The 23647-nt window shown below is 51.2% G+C and overlaps 1 protein-coding gene across 1 annotated transcript; it reads right to left on the bottom strand.

The window, feature by feature from the left end:
- Positions 1 to 1600: 1600 nt before the first annotated feature.
- On the bottom strand, positions 1601 to 22066 carry FGD2 (FYVE, RhoGEF and PH domain containing 2; the record flags this gene model as incomplete). The annotated part of the gene is made up of 16 exons (XM_084256704.1): positions 1601 to 1816; positions 2156 to 2302; positions 3406 to 3552; positions 6798 to 6929; positions 7490 to 7582; positions 7955 to 7985; positions 8061 to 8140; positions 13594 to 13686; positions 14292 to 14438; positions 14680 to 14738; positions 15255 to 15393; positions 15557 to 15713; positions 16982 to 17130; positions 17772 to 17849; positions 18957 to 19188; positions 21999 to 22066. 16 exons carry the CDS (start codon positions 22064 to 22066, stop codon positions 1601 to 1603), a joined length of 1968 nt encoding a protein of 655 aa, XP_084112830.1.
- Positions 22067 to 23647: the final 1581 nt, after the last annotated feature.

The raw sequence follows: 23647 nt of genomic DNA on the forward strand, positions 1-23647 counted from the left end.
TATTGCGATGTATTTGCTTTTGTGGGCCATGGCTGCATTGTTTGTGTTTGCCAAGAAACAAAGTTGTGTATGTGTGGATTATATGGCAGAAAATCCTGAGGGGGTGGACTGTAGGGTAAGGTAAAAAATCAGGCTTTTCTGCCCTCCCGCCATCAGGATAGGTGAGGGAACCCTGTGATCCTGAATGCATGCCTGATGGCGGGCACCTGAAGTGGGTACACCAGCGCGAAGACTGTGCTTTTTAAGGGTGGTGTCACGGGGACACCAAGAGAAGCCGAAAGAGAAGAAGCCCGAAGCAGAAGCAGAGAAGGCCAGAGAGCCCAGATAGAGTGAAGATTTGCTGGGGGCTGGGAGGACTGCCAGCCTCCCAGCTCCCCAGCACCCCTGCCTGCCATGTACCCGCTGAACCCCAATAAAAAACCTGCAAAAACCACTGAAGACTCTGACTCCTCCTTTATCCAGTCTGCATGGGATCAGAAAACCTGCACTGTGTCCTGTCCAGCCTCTACAGGTGGCCTCAGTGGGGGCAGGCAATCTGCTGAACCTGGAAAGAACATAGATAGATGACTTGTCTGTTTTGCCTTCTTCAAAAGCAGAGCCAGCACTGGCAGCGCTCAATGGAAACTGAAAGGTATCAGGGCCAAGTCTGGGCCCCTGGAGGCAGCCACCACCACCACCTGGTGGTCCTTTATGAAAAAGCAGCCTCACCCCAGCAGGGAGCCCGTGCAGGTGCCTCTGTGCTGCCCTTTTCTCCTCACATTTCCCCTCTGTCTTCTCCCCTTTGTTCCACTGATTCCCTGCCTTTTCTCTCCTGTTCTTACCCCCTGTCTGCTATTGCTCTGCTACATATGGAAGGAGCTCTGACTTTATTCCACTCGCTTAAAACCTGGGCTGGCATCCACCAGCTGTGTGACCTTGAGGCAATGACTAAACCTCTCAAAGACTCAGTGCCCGCACCTGGAAAAAGAGCATTGTAACTCCTAAAAGTAAAATGAGATCATCTATGTTAAACACCTCATTCAGGGCCTGGCCCAAGGACTTTTATTGTTTGTAGTTATCACCACTCCCACGGCTGGCACTTGATAGGTGCTCAGCCTGACAGGCCGTAATTTCTTTGTCATCCCGGGAAACCCAGGCTGCACATAAAACTTATGCCTCCTGATGCCAGACCAGTGAGGTCAGGGTGTTTTGTGACTGACACATGCATTTTTGGTGTTTGAAAATTTTAATTTATTCTCACATTTATCTTTTCACTGGCATTTTCTGAAAGTTTCCCAGGTGATGCTGATGTACAGTTCAGGCTGAGAACCAATGGTTCCTGGTTATCTGGGACTTTCCTGCTTTTAGCACTGGAAGTCCCGGGTCCCAGGAACCCCCCCCCCCCGGGCAAACCAGGGCAAATCACCCTCTGGTTTTGGAGAGGGTCACCCCCTCTCCAAAAGAACATATTTTCTGAAAACCAAATCAGGACACGGGGTCTGGGCACAGATGACTGGACATCAATTACTTGAAAGCTCAGCTTAGGGTGGTGGGTTACAGAGGCCACAGGATCAACCCGTGGCAGGAATTGGGCTCGGAGGGGAGAGTGGCCAGTTGTGGCTCAGTCAGACAGGTCCCCGCTGTTGGGGTCCCCAGGGCTCCGGCCGCTGGCTGCCCGCTCCATGGCCTTCACCCAGCGGCCCCTCAGCTCTTCGGTTTCTGCCTTGAAGGTGTAGAGCTGGCCTGACTGTTGTAGCTGGAAGACCCGGGGGTCGGCCTGGGACCCAGCGATCACCTGGTACCCCAGCAGGGGGATGGAGGTGTGAGCCCGCATGTCCTGGAAAAGGAGGAGAGAAGAGTGGCCACTGTCCACCATGTTCTGTCCCACTACCTCAAACAGTCATTTTGAAGGTAACAGTCATGCACCCGAACTTGCTCCCCAAATACCCACAAAGAGGGCTAGACTGGCAGGTACCATCAAAGGAGAGGACTGGCCACCTCCTAAAGGCAAAGCAGTTGTGACCTGGAATCTGGACCCAGTGCTGCAAGCCACTAACACTGTGACTCAAGGGAACCCTTTCCTCATTGGGCCTCAGTTTCCCCATCTGACACATGGGTCCAACAATACTCCCCCCCACATACTGTGAGAGGCCGAGGCCTGGACAGGTGGGCATACCTGAGGGGCAGCATAGATGTAGAGCACAAGGGGGTCGTCCCGGGGGATCACACACCAGCCCCGGGGGCCGCTCTTGCCCCACTTGTCCCCGACCAGCTGCAGGAAGCTGCACATTAGGTTCTGCTCGGACCCTGCTGCGGACCCCTTCTAAAGCAAAAGAGAGGGACAGTCAGAAAACAGAGTACCTCTTATATTACAGACACTATCTGGGGGCTTAACTATCGCCACTTGTAATCCTTGCAGCAACCTGCAAGGGAAAGTTATTTGTCCCAGAGGCTCAGAGAGGCCCTACCACGGGCCTCTGGTCACACAGCTGGGCAGTGGCAGAGCCATAGTCAAACCCAGTCAGCCTGAACTTGGGGCAGATGCTGGGAGGTTATAACTTGTCAGTTGCTGCAGGAAACAGAACTGCAGCCTGAAAGGGAGCCCAGACCCTCTCTCCAGGCACAGGCTGTGTGGGTCTAGTGATCAGGGAAGGCGTGATGGTGGGGAGGCGCTGGGCCTTGAAGAATGGGGAGGCATATGTCAGTGGGAAGGAACCAACTTGAACCTAGGAGCTGAGTTCAACCACCTCCCAGGGTCTGTGGGATGTCGACCTGATTTTAACAAGGGAGGGGCAACAGAGACTGGGTGGGTAACACTGTATTTTCTTTGCAGCTGAGTACAGCTAGTGCCCCATGAGTGCTGCTCAGTAAGGAAGAGCACCTGGGGAGATCTGGGGAGTGGGGGTTGTTCAGCAGGACCCCAAGGACAGCAGAGAGAACATCTGTGCAGATCAGAGCACTGGTCCTAACTAGCTGTTGTCCTTGGCAAGTTGCTTCTCTGGGTGGTTTATGCACTGGGGATAGGCCAACTGGTCCCCAAAGTCCCTTCCAACTAGAATAATTGGCAGTCTTCGATCTGCCTCTTTCCAGAAATTGGACCCTGACCTGTAGCCTCAATTTCCTCATCTGTTAAATGGAATCAGCAACACCCCTGGGATGTTGGAACAGGGCACAGAGGGTGTGAACAGAAGTATCTAGAGAGGCCGTGCTTTTACTGGATGGGGACACAGAGGGTGGGGTGGAAGGACAATCTGGAGCCAGAGGTGGCTTCCAACTGGTGACAAACCCAGCTCTGTTGGAGGGTGGGGGGCCGAGAGGGAGTTGTGGCATAGAGAGATGGAGTGAAAGTGTGGTCAATGCCCTCTGTTCCTTGACACCTACGAGTGTGCCCCCTCATTTACTGAATGGAGGAAGTGTGGCCCTCACCTCCAAGATGCCCCGTTTCTTGTCCTCCTTGTCCTCAGGGAGCACATTTCCGGTGAGGAAGGTGTAGCAGTCGAGGCAGACTCGGTTGGGCCTGTTGTCATCATATTTGAGCTCAGCCCGGTAGTCGGAGCACCTGCCACACACCACCTGAGGGAAGGGAGGCGGGAGGGGCTGGGCTGGAGCTGAGGCAGATGGAATGAGTCTGTGTCTGGCGAGGGAGGTGACAACTAGGGCCAGAGGAAGCGGCAGCAATATTTGGGAGAAGAATGGAAGCAGGGAGGGGAAGCCCTGTGCTGGCGGAGGCGCAGCTGCCAGGAGGCCGTGCAGTACAGGGGGTGAGCTCGACCTCTGGGTCTTGTGATCAGCCCCCCACTGCAAGTGCCTCAATTTCTCTCCCCTTCAGAATCCCTTTTTGGGAAGGCAGCTGTTGATCCCAGGGGCCTGCCCCTGCTCACACACCTGACATCTGAATTTCTTTTCCAAGTGTTCTCTCTTCCCTCTGCCTCCTCGCCTAGCTCTGCCAGCCACCTGTCAGGTGAACAGCTCTGGACCCTTGTCCTCGCCTGATAGCCCAGGGGCAGTGACTGCCCAGGGCATACAGCAAACTGACAGCAACTGACCCTCAGTCAATAGGACAGCTCTTTAAAATTCTCCAATTTACCTTTATTGCAAAGTTTGCATTCCACTCAAACAGAATCAAGAGTGTTCTAATGAACAATGTAAAAATGAGGGGCTGGCTGTTTCTGCTGGGAAGACCTGCTGTGTGCACTCCATGGAGTGGAGCCCCCCAGCCCACCACAGAGCTGCCCCCAAGAAGGTTAATGTGGATCATGCTGGGGATCCTGGGTGAAAGAAGCATGAGAAGACTTTGAGAGAAACATGGGGCGCTGTAGGACGTGCCTTCCAGGAACACCGGATGTCAGGGATCCAGGATGTGGGAGTGGAAATGGGGGGCAAGAGATAGAGATGAAGGAGGAGGGCAATTCACCAGGGGGTTCATCTGTGTGCCTGGCAGAGTACACAGCCTGGGAGGGACTCAGTGCAAGAGACTGGGCCTGCCCCACCCTTGCCAGGATTCCCGTTTGGCAGGCCTAGGAGACAGAAACTGGGCACCCAAACCACCGAAAGGATGACTCACAGAGTACAAAGGTATATAAGGGCATGAGAAACCCCCAAATTGGGACAAGGGTACCTCACGCAGCCCCATACTGGGGGCCTCCGCCGTCTTGGGAGTATTTCATTTTTTTAATTAAAAAAAGTGTTATTTTGAAAAATTTCAAACCTACAGGACTAGTGGAAAGCATCATATGATACCTTTCCACCAAACTCACCAGTCATTAGCATTTTGCCACATGAGCTTTCTCTTTCCATTTCTGTCCTTTATTTTCCCTGAGCCACTTGAGTATAAGTTACAGTCATCACGACATCTTGCCCTTAATATACCCGATATCTCCTAAGAACAAAAGCACCCTCCTGCCTGCCCACAATGTCAAGATCGCATGCGGGAAACTAAATAAACATCAAAACCATATTGTTGTTATCCAGGTGTGGTTTTTTTGTTCTCGCATTTAGAATTCATCCAGGGATTACACATTTAATTTAGTTGTCAGGAATATTTTATTTGTACCTGGAAGGCAGGTACATGGCCTTGTTATTATTATTTATGTCTCTCTGTATTTCTTATATTATTTATTTAATTTTTAAAGATTTATTTATTTATTTATTTATTTATTTATTTGTTTGTTTATTTATGCAAGCACTGGGTACAGTCAGAAGCGCGGGAGGGTGAGAGAATTCACCAGAGCCAGAGCAGGGAGCAGAGCAGGCAGAAGGACCGAAGGACACTGCTGAGGGGAGCAGCGGGCGGCAGGAGAGGTCTGCGCACCATGTGGGATCCTCCTCCGGTGGCCGGGGAGCAGCCGGGGATCGAACCGGCGCTGCAGAGGCTGCACAACCCAGCGCTCAACCATTGTGCCACTGGGGAGGCCTTCTTATATTATTTTAATAATATTTTAGGAACTACTTAGAGAGTCACAAATGTGAACCCACTCAACTCTCACTTACAGATGTGAATCACCAAGAACAGAAGCTAATCCCAGATCCTTTCTATTTGGCTCTAGGATGTAACTCGTCACTTACAACTAAACATAGGTGTGTTCCAGTCCTAGAAATTTACTTTGTGTCCTGATGGCAGTTTAACACATCTTGGGAACCCCGCCCTGACAGGCCCCAACCTGCCCAGCTGGTCTCCTCCTGTCCCCCGGAGGTCATTAAAGATTGAGGTTGCAAAGGACTTCTCTGTTTGCAGAGTAAATGGAGGGGGTTGTGATATCAACAAAGAACAGGGTAAGGACAGCAGGTGCTTAAAAAGCAAAGCAAGATCTGCCTCTGATAGTGGCCAGAGTTGATAAGAGGGAGGAGTGGATGGTCTCCTCAGCCAGCCTCTCACTCCTCCTGGTGAGCCCTCTTAGTGATTGAGGAGGGGGATGGAAGAGAAAGAGGGAGGGCAGTGAACCTTCTTTTCCTGAGTCCTCACTAGCACCCTGAAGGTAAGTATTCTAATCCCGTTGCATAGGTGAGGAAACCAAGGCCTGAACTTGGCGGTAGTTAGCAACAGACCCGATCAGCAGCTGGGGTGCGAGGACTTGCAAGAAGAGGAGAGGACAGTTAGCTGAGGTCGTCAGGAAGAGATAGGATGTGGGAAAGAGGGGAGGGGTACCTAACAGGCAAAGTGCTGATGAGGTGGTGGGTACAAGGCCTGAGAGGGGCTGAGGGGGCTTGGATGCTTCTGGAACAGAAGACCATTTCCTGGTTCTGGGTCTGGGAGCTTGGAGAACTGGTTATAAGATAGTAGGTGACCTGGGCCTCCCTGGTGGTGCAGCAGGTTGAGCGCAGAGCTGTGAAGCTGTCCGCAGCCTCTGCAGGGTGGGTACGATTCCTGGCTGGCCAGGGAGATTCCCACATGGCGTGGCAGACCTCTCCTGTCTCGCCCACTGCTCCCCTCAGCAGTGTCTTTGGTCCATTTACCTGTTCTGCTCCCCACTCGGTCTCTGGTTAATTCTCTCACCCTCCAGGGCCTCTGACCTGTTCCCCAGTTCTTGTATAAATAAATAAATCTTTAAAAAAAAAAGTAGGTGACCTATTAAGGTGTCAGCTTGGGGGAGTGTCTTAGCAAGTCATTTATCCTCTTTTTGCCCACTTCCCCAGGTGTAGAATAGATGAAGTGGGCCCTCTTCACAGCTGGGCACTACCAGGTCTGAATGTGGCCAGGCATAGCCTGGCTCAGCTACTCCCACTGAGGGTAGGGGAGAGGAGGGGAGACCAGGGCGTGGCTTGGGAAGGCAGCAGTCAAGGTGGACAGCAGGCAGCAGGGGTGCTGGCAGGGTACTCACATAGCCGCAGGCCCGGCAGTGGTGGCGTCGGCGCCTCAGGGCATTGAAGGGCTCCTGGCAGCGCATGCACATGGTCACCATCTTGTCCCGGACCCACTGTGGCGCCCGGAGGCCCAGCTCCTCAGACTGCAGCTGTTGAACAGCAGGGCAGGCACTCACGACCCTCTTCTGCCCACTCCCAGAGGCCTGGGGAATGCCCTACACACCTGCTTGTGGCAGTGATTGTGCCTCCCTGTGGCTTCCATGTGAAGCTGACTGAATGGATAGGCACTGTGTTGGGTCAATTACTTATTCCTATGCTACAGGTGAGAAAACTGAGGCTCAGAGAGGTCAAGTGACTCAGCAAAGACACCCAGCAAGCCAGCGTTCAAAGCTCAGATTTGGAATCAAGTCAGAGCTACTCTCCCTTCCTTCACACCCAGGCCTGCACCCCCCACACCCAGCACTTCAGAGACTTATAATCCTGCTTTGAGATAGTTGAGTGTAGAGGCTCCCAAAGGAATTTTTTTTTTTGCTAATGGGGGAGCCTTTGGCACTGGATCTGTAAGAAGAGTGATGCTGGGGTGAGTGGGCTTCCACTGGTCCCTTCACTCCTGGTGGGTGACACTCCCCTGGCCTCCAAGCTCGTCTGGTAGAGCAAGGACAGGCAGCAAGCAGTGCCTGAGGCTGGAGGGCCACAGAGGCCCCTGTACCTCCAGCTCCTGAGTGTCTCCCTCCGGACTCTGGATGGCAGCTTTGAAGGTTTCGTTCCGCTTCTCGATTTGGTCAATGGCTGCCTGGCAGGCCTGGGGTGGGGATGGGTAGAGAGCCGTCAGGAAGTACTCACTCATCCATCTCTCCTTCCACACGCGCAACAAACATTGCTGAAAGCCCACTGGGTGCCAGACACTGGGGGCCACTGGCTGACATACAGGAGAGGAAGCTATTAGCCTCAGATTTCAGGTGTGACTGGGACTGAGACTGGGGATGATACTCGCCCCAGGCCACCCTGCAAAACAGTGAGAAGCATCTAGATTTGAACCCAGGGCTCACTCCAACCCCACAGAGTAACTCCTGAGAAAGAGCAGAAAGCAGCGGGGAGCATGTGCTCCCCTCTCTCCCCTGCAGCCTGGGTGGCTTAGGGGCAGAATCCCAGGGGCCCTGGAATGTTCTGATACCTGTATCCAGGACATCATTTCCTCCTGGGACCTGTGCAGAAAGTGAACGCAGGTGTTGAGAGAGCCCCTCCCAGTTTTCCCGCCTCCCTGGTGCCTAGCTGCCTACCGGGCTTGCAACTCCAGGGTGCGCTGCTTCCCGGACACCAGGAAGGAGTTGGGGAACTCCACATCAGTCAGCTCGCGAACCTGCTTGGGAAGGGGAGAGAGCCGACCTGTTCAGACTTGTCACCACCACCCCTCCCTGGCAGACAGGCAGCGTGGCGAGGAGGGAGGTGAATTATGCCCAAGGGACAGGGATAGGGAGCTTGTTCACTCCCTCCCTGATCCGGTTGAGCCCAGCACAGTCACCTGCAACTGGAATTGCACTAAGTCAATGGGATTTACAGCTCCTGAGATTTCAGCAGGAGCCAAGTTGGCCCAGGATGTGGCAGGGTAGCAGTTTCTGGCAAAAGATTCAGCAGAAACAGAAACTGGGTGGCAAATTGGGTTTGGGGACACATCTCTTTTTCAAGAGCTGACATAGGGCCTAGAATAAGCCTTCACACCCTGTGGGGAGGGAAGGAATGATGGCCCAATCCGTAGATCAAACAGATAGAGCCCCTGCTCTGTGTCTGTCACCATCCTCTTGCCACAAACCCCACAGGTCCTGAGGCCATTATGACAGCTACCAGCCAGACAGCACGTACTCCACGGGCCTGCCGAGTTCGGGGCTCCCCCTGCACGCTCCTATCTAATCAGCAGCACCCGCTCACCCATCCCCAAGCTAACAGCTTCTGTGTCCCCAAGCCTGGACAGTGCCGCTCACCAACTAGCCTTACACAGCTGAATCTGGCCAGGTGGCCAAATTACCTACCTGCTTATAAGACATATGGGGAGTAGGGGCCAGATTAAGCGATACCATAGGAATGCTGTCGGCAAAATCCAAAATGTGAAAAGCTACCAGAGAAATAATCTGATTTCTTCAATGAATAAATGAGGAAAAAAAAAGAGAGGGAGGTCAAATCCATTAAAAGGGACAGAAGAAGCACATGACCAATATTCGTGTAAATGTGCTGTGAGAAGCCATAATGCAAAAGATCTTTCACTATAAAATAATTGTTATCCACTGTCATCTAGTGTACAGTTTTGGGGATTTTAACAATTATATACAGTCATGTCACTATGACTAAAATTAATATAGAGGAAAATAGGAATAATTATTAATTTGTTAGGTGTGATAATAGTACTGCTGTTATCTTTTAAGGCAAAAAAAGAAAAGAGTTCTCATATCTCATAGGTACATATTAAAGTATTTTTTTAGATAAATGATTTTTTGCCCAAGATTTGCTCTTAAATAATCCAGTGGAAAGGGGATGAGGAATCAGACTGTTGAGGATGCAAGACTGGGGGCCTCCCCTCCCTATTGGCTCAAGGGGTTAAGATGCAGCACTATGAAGCAATCTGCCTCTGCAGCCTCTGCAGTTCAATCCCCGGCCAGGGAGGTGACCCACATGGAGCAGCAGACCTCTCCTGACTCACCCGCTGCTCCCCTCAGCAGTGTATTTCAGTCAGTCTGCCTGTCCTGCTCCCCACTCTGTCTCTGGTGAAACCTCTCAGTCCCCACACCTCTGGCCTGTACCCCAGTTCTTGTATGCATAAATAAATCTTTTTTTTTTTTAAAAGATACAAGACTGGCTTTAAGTTGACAATTTTGAAGCCAGGTGATGAGTATATGGGTGTTCATTGTATGATTTTCTCTGTTTAAAAATATCCATAGTAAAAAGTTAAAGAAAATGTTCCCAGAAATCTTGGGAGGCAGATATTGGCACCCTCATTTAGGAAAAGAGGAAATGGAGATTCAGAGAGGACCAGAAACCTGCCTGAGGTCACACAGCATCTAAAAGCCAAATGAGGATTCTGACTCAGGTTTTTGACTCCTAACAATAAGGTGGAAGAAAATCTATTTCTGCTCCCCGCAGAGTCCTGTAAGCCCAGGCCTCACCCAGGCAGGCAAAGGGAAGCTAAGATCTAGGCTAGAGGCTGGTGAGCCTGAGTGTGGGGTCTCTTATCACTGTATCCATCTCACCCTTGAGCCCTTCTGCTAACTCCCTGCCCTGGCCCAGCTAGGCCTTTCCACATTCAGGGTGGCCCACCTCATCCTAGAAGGGTTGACAGCAGGCACATCCTTCCTCACATTAGTCCTAGTCTGTCCTCTGGGCCCACAGAACCCATCTATTCCTGTAGAAGGGGCCTGATGTGGTTTGGACTCAGGGCCTTAACAATGTCAGACTCTGAAGGTTCACAAGTGGAGAAACTCACGTGAAAAGAGGTGTTTGGGGAAAGCCACCCTAACAGCAGCATGTGAAGGACTATCAGAGCAAAATGGTACAAACTGGTGACCCAAAACCTGGTTAGGAGGTGATACACTATTGTTCAGGCCTGCCCAGGACCTGCTGGCACCTGGGAAGAAGAAGAGGTTTCGACCTGGGAGGCAATACCAGGAAATCACGCAAGACTGGGTGACTAATTGAGTGAGGGAGTGGGGAGTGGGGTGAGAAGGGAGAAATCTCAGGTTTGGAGTCCAGAAGTAGGTAAAAAGATGATGCTTTTAAAAGAGAAAGTGGTACTGAGGGAGACCCTGACTGGGGTCCGAGATAGGGTCTCGGATGAGAGGGGCAGGATGAGGGTCTCTGGATGAAAATTCCCTGAGCCCGGCTGTCCAGTCTCAATCCTTCTCAGGGCTGGGTGGATTCAGGCTCCTGCTTGCCCATACAGTGCCTTTGTGTTAATTAGAAAAAGATACCCCTTCCTCAAAACATGTTACTGACATCTGTTGGCAAACTGGCATAATAGTCAGATTTTGTTGGAACAAGATGCTTGACTGCCATCTGCTGGACAATGGGAATAGTAAGTGCACGACCTAGGAGGTCTGCTGTGGATGAGGCGTGCTCATCTTAGATGAGGTGTGTTTGTGCAGTGCACAACCTGCGCAGTTGTACATGTTGTACATGGAGACCCCATGTGTGTGCCCACACCCATTTTCTGCTTCCCATACTGGCTTTGAGCAGGATGGAACAACATAAGGGTTAACTCAGATCTTGGGGAGAATCAGCTACTGAGAACTAGGCCTCCCTGACTCCAGAAAAGAGGAGGTCAGAGGGTCATAGGCAGTGGAAGCCATACATAGTAGGTCAAATCTTTGAAGGTCAAATCTGCCTTCAAAGCTCAGACTCAGAAAATGGTTCCCAGCAGCTGCGGTGGGCAGCTCTGTCCCACCAGGCCTGTGCCGGCCAGGAGAGGGTGCTGTGCGGCCACCAGAGCACCAGACACACCCTGCTTTTCTCAGTCTAACTTGCCAAGATTCTCAGACATCCCAGCCTGCACACACCCTGCCTCTGGCACATTCTGGCCACTGCAAGTTGTAAAGTGGGGTAGAGACTGCATTCTTAAAGGACCTCAGTCAGCTCAGCCGAGGGGTGCAGTCTGTGAATCCCCCGATGGTGCTCATGTCCGCCAATAGGCCTTCACCACCCTCAAGGCTTTGAGGTGCCCCACCCCAAGGCCCTATGACTGGGACCCAAATGCCAGGTAAGCCCAGTCAGGAGCAGAGGCACTCAGTCAGCCCTGCTGGGGGACCTTAGAAGTGCAGGGGGTCTCCGGAGGAGGGAGTGTCCTGGCTCCACTCCTTCCTGCAGCTCCCTCAGGGGCCAATCCTGGGAGAGGTGGGGGTATCAGTGATGGGGGCAGGGAGTGGAAAGAAGAAAGGGCACTAAATAGGCCTGACCTGACTCTGCTTCTTCCAACACCAGCCTTCAGGACACACAGGACTCAGGAGCAATCAGAAAGGCGTGGTCAAGAAGGCCCCACCCACCCACTATTTCCTCTGTCATGCCTGTGATTCTGTCATAAGCTTCATTCCTCTGGGTTGAGATCTTAAAGAAGACCGTATAGTATGGTATTAAGGAAAGGGATTCTGATATACCTGAGTCTTCAATCTGGTTTGATCAGTCAAACCAGGATTTGCCGTGTGACTCCAAGCAAGTTACTTAACCTTTCTGGAACTTGTGTGTATTGAGAAGAAAATACAGAGATTTTCCCATCTACCCCCTGGCTCCACACATGCACAGTCTCTCCTTCCAGAGTGGCACATTTATTACAACTGAACCTACATTGATGGATCATCACCCCCCAGAATTCGTAGTTTACATTATGGTTCACTCTGGTGCATTCTGTAACTCTAGGCAAATGTAAAATGGCATATATGTACCATTATAGTATCATACAAAATGTTTTACTTCCCTTAAAATCCTCTGGCTTCTACCTTTTCATCCTCCCCTCTCTCCCGTCCCTTGTAACCACTGATCTTATTGTCTCCATAGTTTTAATTTTCCAGAATGTCATATAGTTGTCATACATCAGATAGCTTCTCAGCTTGACTTCTTTCACCTACTAATGTATATTTAAGTTTCCTTCATGTCTTTTCATGGCTTGGTAGCTCATTTCTTTCTATTGTTGATAGATTGATAGCTCATTTCTTTCTATTGTTCAATAATATTCCATTGTTGGGATGTATTTGTTTATTTCCTTATATTTTTCAATGGGATTAATTACAGATATACTCACACAGGCAAACTGTACATAGATATTCATTGCAGCCTCGTGTGAGGATACTGATAACTCAAAACAATTTAAATACTCCTCAGTAAAGGACAGGCCAACTGAATGACAGCACAGCCTCCTGCTGAAATACTATGCAGCTGTGAAAAAGGATGAGGAAGCTCCTAATATACTGACATGCTACAATCTCCACAATTAGTAGTTAGTTTAAAAAGCACAGTGCAGAATAGTGTAAGGATTATGTCTCTGTTTATGGGAAACATAAGTGAAGAAATGATAATAAACATATTATTAGTTGTGCATGCAAAGGCTACTTCTGGGCGGTCTCCCAAGAAGCAAAGGCTGCCTTCAGGAAGAGGATCTAGAGGGCGTGATATATATTTTTTATGCCATTTGATTTTGTAATGTGTTTCATTTATATTTTAATTAATAAAATTAATACTAGCTTTTCAAGATTAAAAAAAACTAAGGGGAGAAAAAAAGAGTCCCTACTGCATAGGGCCTTCATGAGGCTTGAATGAGAGGATGCAGGGCCCAGGCAATGGCACTATTATGGATTGCTGTCTGCTCATTTGTGGGGGTGGGGACACACAGAAGCCAGCATCTGAGCACACAGTGTAGACTCCAAAGTGTGTTCTGTGGGCCCACAGATTCAGCATCAGAATCTCTGGTTAGAAAGGCAGTTCTCAGGCCCCACCTCAGACCTACTAAATCAGAAGCTAACTTTCAACAAGACTCCAGGGGATTGGTGTACATCTTCATGTTTTCAAAGCACTGGCATGGACAGTAGGGAAAGCAAAGCAAGGGGAGGCTGAGTGTGCATGCACCAAAGAGTGGGCCTGTGGGACCTGGGAAAGGCCCCGTGCAGTAAGGTGAGGAGCCCAGAGGGAAGAGCTCTAACCCCATATTCTTTCCATGTCTATGTTGGCCCCAGACCTGGCAGGCTCAGTTTCCTGGACTGAGAACTTGGCTGGCTCCCTGCTACTTTTCAGACTCAGACCACCTCCAGGATGAAGCCTGATGGTGGTGGGAGTGCTGCTCACCTTCATCCCAGCCACGTCGATGCGGGTCCTCACCTGGAACTGGGCGCCTACCTGGATGACCCTGGGCACACAGTACAGCAGCATGTTGTTGAACTAGAGGAGACACAGACAAGATTGTGAGGTGCACAGGGCAGGGGGATGGTCAGGCGAGGTTTCCCTGGGGGACCTGAACTCACTGGACCTCACTCTCTGGGCGAGCTCACAGAACATTACAGGTATGACAAGAAAGGGGTCATCTAGCCCCTGATCCACCTAGGACAGTCACTGAAGTGTCTTGCTGTCTTGTGGGCGGAGGGCAGCAGGGACTTGTGACAGATCTCCAGGCAGGGCCAATGTCCAGCTCTCCAGTCACCCCCTGAAGTCCTCAGTGCAAACCCAGGCTGTTCATTCTAGCAGCTAACCTAATTTCATCCTGCTATGCATTTTCCAGAACTCAGATTGGTGCCAAACAGACCGCGTTCAAACTCTGACTGTTGATTCCTAGGGCATGTCTGGGAAGGCCCTGCACTGGGAATCCTTGAGGCCCGGAGGCAGCATGTGACTTGTCCTGAGTCACCCGGGTGCCAAAGCAGAGGACAAAGAGCAGGCTTTCCTCTATTCCTCCTGCAATGCCAGGTCCATGCCCGGCAGGCAGCACCCGTGGCAGGGTGGCCCATGGACTCCCCTCCCCAGTAACAGGTGGCCCCAACATCCCCTACCAAGAAAAGGTAGCGCTCTATAGGGCCGCTGCGACGGAAGGAGATCTTGAGGACGGGACCCTCACGTAGCAGGGTGTTGGAGGGGTCTACGATGTCGTCCTCGAGGCCCAGGCGCTGGTACACCTCCCACAGGTCTTGCAGCCGCTCCTGGGACAGGGGATGCTCCCTCAGGCAAGGCTGTCAGGACCTACTGGTTTCTGAAAGGCTTGCTTTGTATGACAGGACGGGGTATGAGGGGGAGGACAGCAGCGGAGGCAGGTGTCATGAGGCGAGATCAGGGGATGAGTGACCCTGGGGGGGCTGGTGAGGCTGAAAACCACAGGGAGGAAGGGTGACCCCTACCCCACGGAGATGCCAGCTGCTTACACACGAGGGTGGGGCTGCTCACCATCTCGGTAATGGCTTCATTGGAGTGTTGTGCGGCTGAGAAGATCATGTCAAGGGCTTCTGAAGGGGGGCAGGGCCAGAGTTATCCCCTAAAATCTGGAGCTGGAGGTGCCTGAGGTTAACCAAGTGACCTCAGGGACAGCCCCAAGTACCCTCAGGAGAAGTCTGTTCTTTAACCTAGCATGTGGGATGTCCAGGTGATGGAGGCCATTCCCCAGCTAGGGTGGCTTTCTGGACTTTGGCATTTGGCTTCTGCAACTCCCACTGTTCCCCAAACCAAATCAGACCCAGAGGATGCAATGAAAAGAACATGAGCTTCGGCATCACACAGGCATGGATTCAAACCCCAACTTTGCTCCTTTCTGGCTGTGTGACCTTGAGCAAGTTACTTAAGGGTTGCTTCTGGGCTAAGGCCAGATCCTCATCTGTGAAAAGCGGCTGACGGTATAGACCGCATCTATGAAATACCAACAATCACCGTTGATATTATAGTCATTTTAGAAGGTGTTCCGTAAATACATGGGAGTGACTCAGGCCTCCCCAACCCCCGGGCCCTGCCCCTGGGGTTATCCTCACTCTGGGCATCAGCCCGGTCTGGAGCCTGGGCTGGCAACTTCTGGACATAATCCTTGAGCAGCAGCTCGTAGCGTGGGATTCTCTGCACAGGCTCCAGCATGTGGTGCTGCAGGGTCAGGCTGCCCGAGGCCTTGCTGTTCTTGGGGAGGATAGCAGGGAGGAGACAGGTCAGATGGACAGAGGAGTGGACAGAATGGGTGGGTACTGGGACCTAGAAGAGTAGCTCAGCCTGGGAGATGCCCAAAACCACTTGGGGAAACGAAGCCATTGCAGGGTCTCGTGCCGTGCCCCCACAACCTCACCTGAATACGGGTAATAACCTCCTGGAAGGGTGGAGACTTGTCAGTCCAGGCGGCCAGCAGCTCAGCAGCTCGCTCAAAGTTCTTGACATACTCACTGTACATCTTCAGGAAGGGGGCCAATTTCTGAATCACGTCACCAATGCGGGGGGTGGCGGTCCTGCAGGAGGGGCCCCCAGGTATTGCCTTCAGCCGGGGACTCTTCTCTTCACTCCAGAGAAGATCAGGTTAGACCAGGCTCCCCAAGACTCCTAAACAGCCTTTCTGCTTCACTTCTGCGTGCAGGGATGGGGACATGTCACGCTCACCCACGTGCTCTCACAGTGTCTTAGGCTGTGAGACACTGAGGGCAGATGTTCGATTCTTTCAAGGACTGGGCTTCCCAAAGACCCAGCAAGTGTGGGACCCACAGCAGGGGTTCAATAACCACTTGATGCTGCACACATAACAATAATGAGGACCATGCCAAACACCCTCCAAGATGTGCTACATGTCTCCTCTCATCTCATTCTCACAATTAAACACGGGTGGGGGAGGGGGACAGTTGCCTGCCTGTCTTAGAATAAGAAAGAGCTTATCCAGGATCATTCTGTGGTAGGACCTGGAGGTCATTCAAGACAGGGATAGTCACAACAGAGGGAAGGAGCCACATCTGGAGGCGGCCTGTTGGTTTGATTCCTAACTGTGTGACTTCCTCTAGCTGTGTGTTCTTGGGCAAATCACTTAGCCTCTCTGTACCTCAAGTCTCCCATTAAAAAAAATGGAAATGATGATACATGACCTCCCCCACCCCGCCCAGCACTGTTATTTTCTTCAAACATAGTTTGTTAGGGAAAATGTAAGGAATTATAAATTTAATATGAATATAAATAGAATATTTTAGAAAGACTATAATAACTTCCCCTTACACATCTCTCACTGGATAGACACTATTTCTAACATTTTAAAGGACATCCCAGACATCACGACAAAATACATAAAGCAAGTCATTTCACCACTAAAAACTTCAGTGGTCATCTCTAACACAAAATCAGGCTTCCTGCAGATCAGTGATCCATCAGTACACAGCGGGCTGACTTGCAGGTTACGTGAGTTAATAGGTGTAAAATCCAAGATTGGGCATGTGGGAAGCTCTCAGTGAGCACTGACTATCCCCACTGCCTCCCCAGTCATTGGGCCTAACGGGGACCTGCTCCATTCCCTTGCCCAGGAGACACACACACACACACACACGTACACACACGTACACACACGTACACACATATACATACTCAAGGTCACCCAGGGCTCATTCATCCAAGCCCCTCATGGGTCTAGAGGAGACTGTCATGGCCACACAGTAAGGACATGGGCTTTCTAGGCCAAGCCTAGTGCCCTGGGGGCTGCACCCAGAGGGCCAGAGCTGTGTCAGAGGCCTCAGGAGCTCACCAGTCATCCAGCCGCCTCTGCAGTTCTGGGAGGAAGAACTGCGAGTGGAACTGGTAGATGGAGGAGATGTTGGAGAAGATGAGCTTGACCACATCCTCAGGGAAAGCCTTGGTGCTGCGGGCCTCCTTCAGCAGCTCCTGGTAGAACACCTGCAGCCATATGCGGTCAGCCAGCCTGCGGCAGAGAGGGAGCCACCCACGTGCCAGCCCAGGGAAGACGAGCACAGCCCAAGGGGACTGCCAGAAACCCCAGCCTTCACCTCCTTAATCTCCAGTCTTCCTTGCAACTACCCCAGCAGGAGAAAGAAAGGGAAGACTGGATTCTGGCCACTTTACAGATGGGCAAACTAAGACCTAGTGATGCAGAGACTGGGCCAAAGGTTGGCAGCGAAGAAATGGGCCCATCCTGGGCCTGTTGACCAGGCTAAGAATGTCTCTGGTGATGGTCAATGATTTAAGCCTCTAGCCTCGAGGTTCCTTAAGAAAGTACAAAGGGGCAAGTGATGATGAGGATGTTGGTATTGGGGTGACAGATGAGATTGCTGTGTGGGGCCTGGAAGGATGGGCTAGTGCATACTCTGCTGCTTGTGAGGCCAACCCAGGCACTGATGGGGGAATAGGAGTGACACCAATGGCCTGATTTCTGCCCAACTCCAGCCAATGAGCCAAAGGATTAAGGTTTCCTAGAATCAAATGCAGGGGTCTTGACTCTCAGCCCTGATGAGGTGGGCGGAGTGGGTGGGGTGAGGTGACACTGTGCCAGGGCTCAAGGGAGTGTCCTGCCCACTGGCCTGGTCTAGCAGGTGCAGGCGTGCCACGTAGGCTTGCTCAGTCTCCAGCAGCTCCTTGACAATCCTCTTCTCAGGCTCCTGCAGGGGGTCCAGGAAGAAAAGGAGAGGGACAACTTTGTCTCTTCTAATGAGGACCCTGGGCCCTAAAGGTCTCTAAGGGTGAAATGTACCCCAATGTTGTTTACTGCAGCAGTGCATCTGGGCTGGCACCGGGATTGCTTTAACTAAGAAAACAGGAGCAAACATGAGGCTGTGCTAGATCTGGGCCTAAGCATTTAGATGTCTAGAAGCTTTCACTTGTGTTCTCTTGGGAGCCATGAACTGCAACCTCTTGGAGGCCTGGCTGCCCTAGTGGAGAGATCCTAAGACTACAAGGAGAGAACCAGGGCCCAGCCAGGCCAGCATCCCAGCTGCACCCAGCCTTCAGCTGCCCCTGCCCAGGGAGCAGCTTTGATTGTTGAGCTGTCTTGGGCATTTGAGCCACCATCTAACTGCAGACATGTGAGAAACCCTGTTAAAGACCCTCAGGAAAGCCATCCAATAGCATTTCAGTCAACACATGAAATTGTGAGAAATAATCAATTGTCTTTGGCCACTACATTTTAGATAGTTTGTTAACCATCTAACCCAGGTAGATGGTGATAACCAGCACACAATAACCAGGACACACTACAGTGATCACCATCCCATCCTTACAGATGAGGAAACTGAGGTGCAAAGAAAGTATAGTGACATAGTGAACAAGGTCACATAGTGAACAAGCAGGAAGCTGGACGTGAACCTTGGCAGCTGGCTCCAGGGTACCCAGTATCTGCATCCAAGCCCTCAAAATCTACGGATGTGGAAACTGCCTTCCTCAGTGAGTAAACTGAGGCCACACCTGGGAAAGCCTCACAAGGTGGAGACTGGTCCAAGTTGTGTGACCCTGGACAAGTTCCTTAAGCTGTCTGATTTTCAATGTCCTGGTCTAAAAGACTCCTACAGAGAGGGATAAATGAAATGATGCCTGCAGTGGGAGCATACGGGAGATTAAAGGCTGTTAAGAGGGGAAAATCTAACTTCTAATTCATCACCAGTCACAGAGAACCCCACTTGTGGAAATGCTGTTTCTGGCTGGGAGACAATTTGTGGGTGGACCCTGGAGGGTGGCCCCAGAGCCCTACTTCAACCCCAGCCCTTAAGCACCTGTGCCTCGGGTCCAGGGTAGGTCCCGGGCTGGCAAGATTTCCTCCAGGTCTCGTTGGAGAGTTTGTTCTTCAGGGAGCTCAGGTACCTCCTACTGACTGTCCTGGACCCAGATGGCAGGGTCTCCCCGATGGTGGGCATCTCCCATGCTCCTGAGGATGAGGGAGGCAGGCACCCAGGATGGTGAAGCCCGGTCTCTGGCTTGTGGACCGTGGGCTCTGTGCCAGGGTTCCTGAAGAGAACAGAACAGACCTGAGGGTTTCCTGGTTATAGAGTAGGGAGAATAGCAGCACCTGCTAGGTGGGGATTTTGGGGTGATTAATGCAAATCATAAGCAAACAGTATCCCGAGTGTCCAGTGCTCAGGAGGAGTCTGGTAAGTAAGACTTCTACTTCTGCCTCTAACACCTTTCTTGGAGGGAACTCCAGTCTTCAGAATGAGTCAGTGTGAACTGAGTTTTCTTCTCTGGGGAACTACACACTTCCCTGTTCAGAGAGCAGCGAGGAAACACTCCTTCTGAACAGAGTGTAAACACCACCCCCCAAACCTAGACTCCTCTCACTTGTGAATTGACCCCTGTTTTTAATCTCTGTAGCTGCAAAGACCTAAAACCTTAGTAACTGAGGCATGAAGGGAGCCACGTAACACTCTAAAATGAGGGCAGAGCTGCTAAAGCTGTGGTGTTTAGTTGTGTACTACATGCCTCTAGTGGGGGGAAATCCTGAGTGGGAGCAGTTTCCATGTTCCCCCATGAATGAGCCTTTGTAGGCTTTGCTACCCTACCTACTGGGTCCTTAGGTACAGGGTTCACCCTCATTGAGTATATCCAGTGACCTGGCTGTGCTCCATTCCCATAGGTGTAGAGAGGCTTTGATGGCAGCCCACCCCATTATTCAACCAAGGAAACTGAGGAACAGAGAGAATAAGTTGCAGCTAGGAAGCGACAGAAGTGGGATTCAGACCAAGTAGGCTAGCCTCCCGAGCCTGCACCCTAAACTGCTCCTCCCCATTTCAGTCAAGGAGAAAGAGGTCCAGAGAGAGAATGTGACCTCCTCCAAGTCACACAGCAGGTTTATAGCAGAGAGAAAATTGGGACCCAGGCCTAGATGGCTCCTCTGGGCTTGCCCACCCTCTCTGGTACCCACCCCAATGCCCACTTCCTCAACCCACTGCTCTGTAGCTATTCGAAGGAGTTGGGCCTCAGGCTTTCTGTTCTACATTTGGTTTTAGCTTCTGCATTTCTCTTCAGGGACCCCAAGCCAGCTTCTGTTTCCTCTTCATCTCTCAGTTTCAGATCAATTAAGGTACAGGTTAACTTGGACCAAGTCAGCCAGCAAGGGGCCTCTCACACCCCAAGTGTGACTCTCACACCCTGATGAGGCCTCCTCTAACCCACTTGGTCTGAGGGTTGCCTCATCCTTCTAGGGTGTTGCTAGGACAGAGCACATATGTTGGGGACCCAACCACAGTGTGCCATCTCCACGCACACAAAGGGGTGGTGGGCCAGAGTGGTGGTGGGCCAGGGAGGTGGCACCTAGAGCTGTCCTCGGTGCTGAACAGAATATGCTTGGCAAAGGTCTCTGGGAGAGGCAGTGTCGGTCAACCTGCTCAGGTTGTTGAGCTGACCTTCTCAGCCCACATCTAGGCCACCTCTGCTGTGAAGCCACAGGAGGCACTGTCTTCTTTGAGTGCTCTCAACACAACATCTGGGCCCCTCCTAGCGTAGCCACTGTCCATGGCCTGGCATTATGGTATTCCTATGATCTTAGCATCCACAGACAGAACTCCTTGGGGTGGGGATCCTTCTTGGGCTCCTGCATCCACTATAGTGTCTGCTCTTCCACCCACACCCCCTGTTTCCCTTAGCTGCTGGTAGTATGGCAGCTGATGGATTAATGACTGAGTCCCTCTCTGGAAACTGCCCTTCCTGGAAGAGAGCTGCCTCAACCAAAGTCAAGTTCATATTTACTGTGACTGGCCCATGTGGGGGTACAAGACCCAAGTTTTTGCCTTAACTTGAACAACCTTAGAGGCACCCCAGATCCAGGGTGACCAGAGACAGGCTGAGGTCTCTGCTGCAAGTGCTCAGCAGTTCAAATTCTCCCTCTACCCCATGCTGTTCCACACCCGCAAGGGGTTGTTCCCAAAACTCCCGCCAGTAAATTTCAGAGTTTATTTCCAGAGAACACCTCCAATAACAGTGCCTAACATTGCCCTGGGCTTAAGAAATACCTGCAGAGTGGATTAATATCTCTCTCTCTCTCTCTCTCTCTCTCTCTCTCTCTCTCTCTCTCTCTCACACACACACACACACACACACACACACTATTCCTACCAGAGTCACCAATGACATCCCCACATATGACTTAGCCTTTTTCCTTCAGACAAAAGTCCCTGAACAGTCCCTTGTCTGTGAACTAAAAGCACGTGGAGCCTCTCCACCTCTCTGGCCTCCATTTTTTTCATTGAAAAGATGGAAATACCTCCAGTGGGCTGTTTGATGATGAAATCAGATTAAGTAAGAAAACATATATAGAACAGCTCCCCATAGACAGGCTGACCATATTCCTGTTTTGCTCAGCACAGTCTCAGCTCTTCCTACTGTCCACCTCCTCTCCACTTCTCCCCCATATAATCAAAGGCATCCGCTCACAGTTTCAATTGTGTCCTCATTTGAGTGATACACCCCATGACTATCCTACACACAGAGTAATGCTCGGTAAGTATTAGCTATTGTGTCTGCTGCAGGGACAGTGGGTAGAGTTTTGCAGCCTAAACACTGTTTGGTCCACCCATGCTCACTCATAATTACATGCAAGTCTGGACTCTCCCCAGTATAACACACACTCTCTCACCCCTGCCCAGGTCCTGGTGCCCCACAACACCCTCCTGTGATCTGAGAAGCCCATGGCTGAAGGGCCTGGTCTTCGGCCTGGAGATTGGGAGGGCCAGTGCTGCCCCAGGGCCTGAGGGTGTGCCCAGGAGCTGGAGGGAGGCTGACAGGCTGCCATGGTGACCCATCCCACCTCCACTGCCCCGTACCTGCTGTTCTCAAACACAGTCACCAGATTGGACACAGATGCCAGCTTCTCCATACTCGCCCCCTCCATCCTGGAGGACTCCAGGGTGGCCCTCAGCTACCCCTGAAGCAGGTGGAAGGCCTCCAGCCAGCACACTCAGCCACCCCCACCTGAGGTCACAGATGGGCTAAGACATCCCAGAATATGCTCCCTTCTATCCCAGGATCAGGCAGGCCTGTTCCTGCTTCAGAGTGAGGAAGAGGAAGTGGTCCCTCAGCACAGCCCTGAAGAGAAAAGGCTGGTACTTTCCACAGGGGAGGAGCCTGCTCAGGCCCAGCCCCTCTCTCATGGGGAGAGTGGGGCGATCTACTGTTGTAGATTCCAGTTCCGGAAGCCATCCTCTGGAAAATGCAGAGTGCAGACCAGAAGTAATTTCTGGAGCTGGGCCTTCAGCTGGCTTCTTGCTCTGAATGGCCAACCACACGTTCTCTCTCATACACTCCACACATTCACTTGGCCCTTCCTCAACAACTTCTTATCTGCATCTGACCCTATTCACTGCTATAAGGGAAAACAGCTTCTTTCATAGAAAATAAATCACCAATCTATTAAAGGCTGGCAGGGAGAAATACTGTCATCTTTCTAACTTTCCACTGGGGTCTAGTCATTTTAATGACTTCTGTTTCCACCTCATTGTCCCAAGGGACAACGGCTTCCTCCCTGAAACTCTGATGATAATAATAGCTAACCCAAACCCTTTCTAGTGATTTGCAACTACTATTTCATCTAATCCTCCAATAGCCTTATGAAGTGGGTCATATTACTATTCTCATTTACAGATGAAAAAACTTAGGGTCAGACAGGTTAAGAAACTTGCCCAAAGTCACCCAGTAAGAACACACGAGAAACCAAATTTCTAAAGTAAAGTTGAGCATCCTGTAAATGCAGCAAAGGTTTGCTTGGGAGCCTGGTGACCATGATCTTCCTCTCTATCCTCAAGCTTCTCTGCCCCCAGCATACAGGGCTGGTCTCTGCCTGCTGCCTGCTCTACTAACTGGCCTCCCAACCCTTCCAGAACAAATGGCCACTGCTTCTGATCCCTTCATTCAAGTCTCCCAGTTCCTTCACGGTTTTCCCACTGGGGTCTGAGCTTGCTCATCCTCCACTGAGACTGGTTTTTGTCCTGGAGTGTAGGAACTGGGCCTCGGTCATGATACCCGAGATGCCAGGCACAGCTCATGCTCCAGTGCCTGGGCGGTGCTGGGGCTGCACGCATCCAGCTTCGCTTGAGCAGTTTCTGCAACCAGATGCCTGGCCCTTCCCCCGACCCTAAATCTCGCTAATCTTCCTCATTTTTTTTTTTTTAATCTCTTATTGTGGGGAATGAAGAATGCATGCAAAAGTACATTGAAAAATACCGTGCACCCCTGTGACCCTCAAACCCAGAACCAATAGCCATCAACTCACGGCCAGTTCTACTCTGCTTACAGTCACATCCCCTCCCCTCCCTGTGCCATTTTGAAGCAAATCCCAGACATTAGGTGATTTCACCGTACACATTTCAGAGTGTCTCTAGAAGGTCAAGGTGCCCATAGAGTCACACGCATACATATAATGGTAATGTTATTGTCTCTATGGACAGACTCACATATATTTTGTTATATATTTGTG

The sequence above is a fragment of the Talpa europaea genome (genome assembly GCF_964194135.1).
Source record: "Talpa europaea genome assembly, chromosome: 2".
Lineage (NCBI taxonomy): Eukaryota > Metazoa > Chordata > Mammalia > Eulipotyphla > Talpidae > Talpa > Talpa europaea.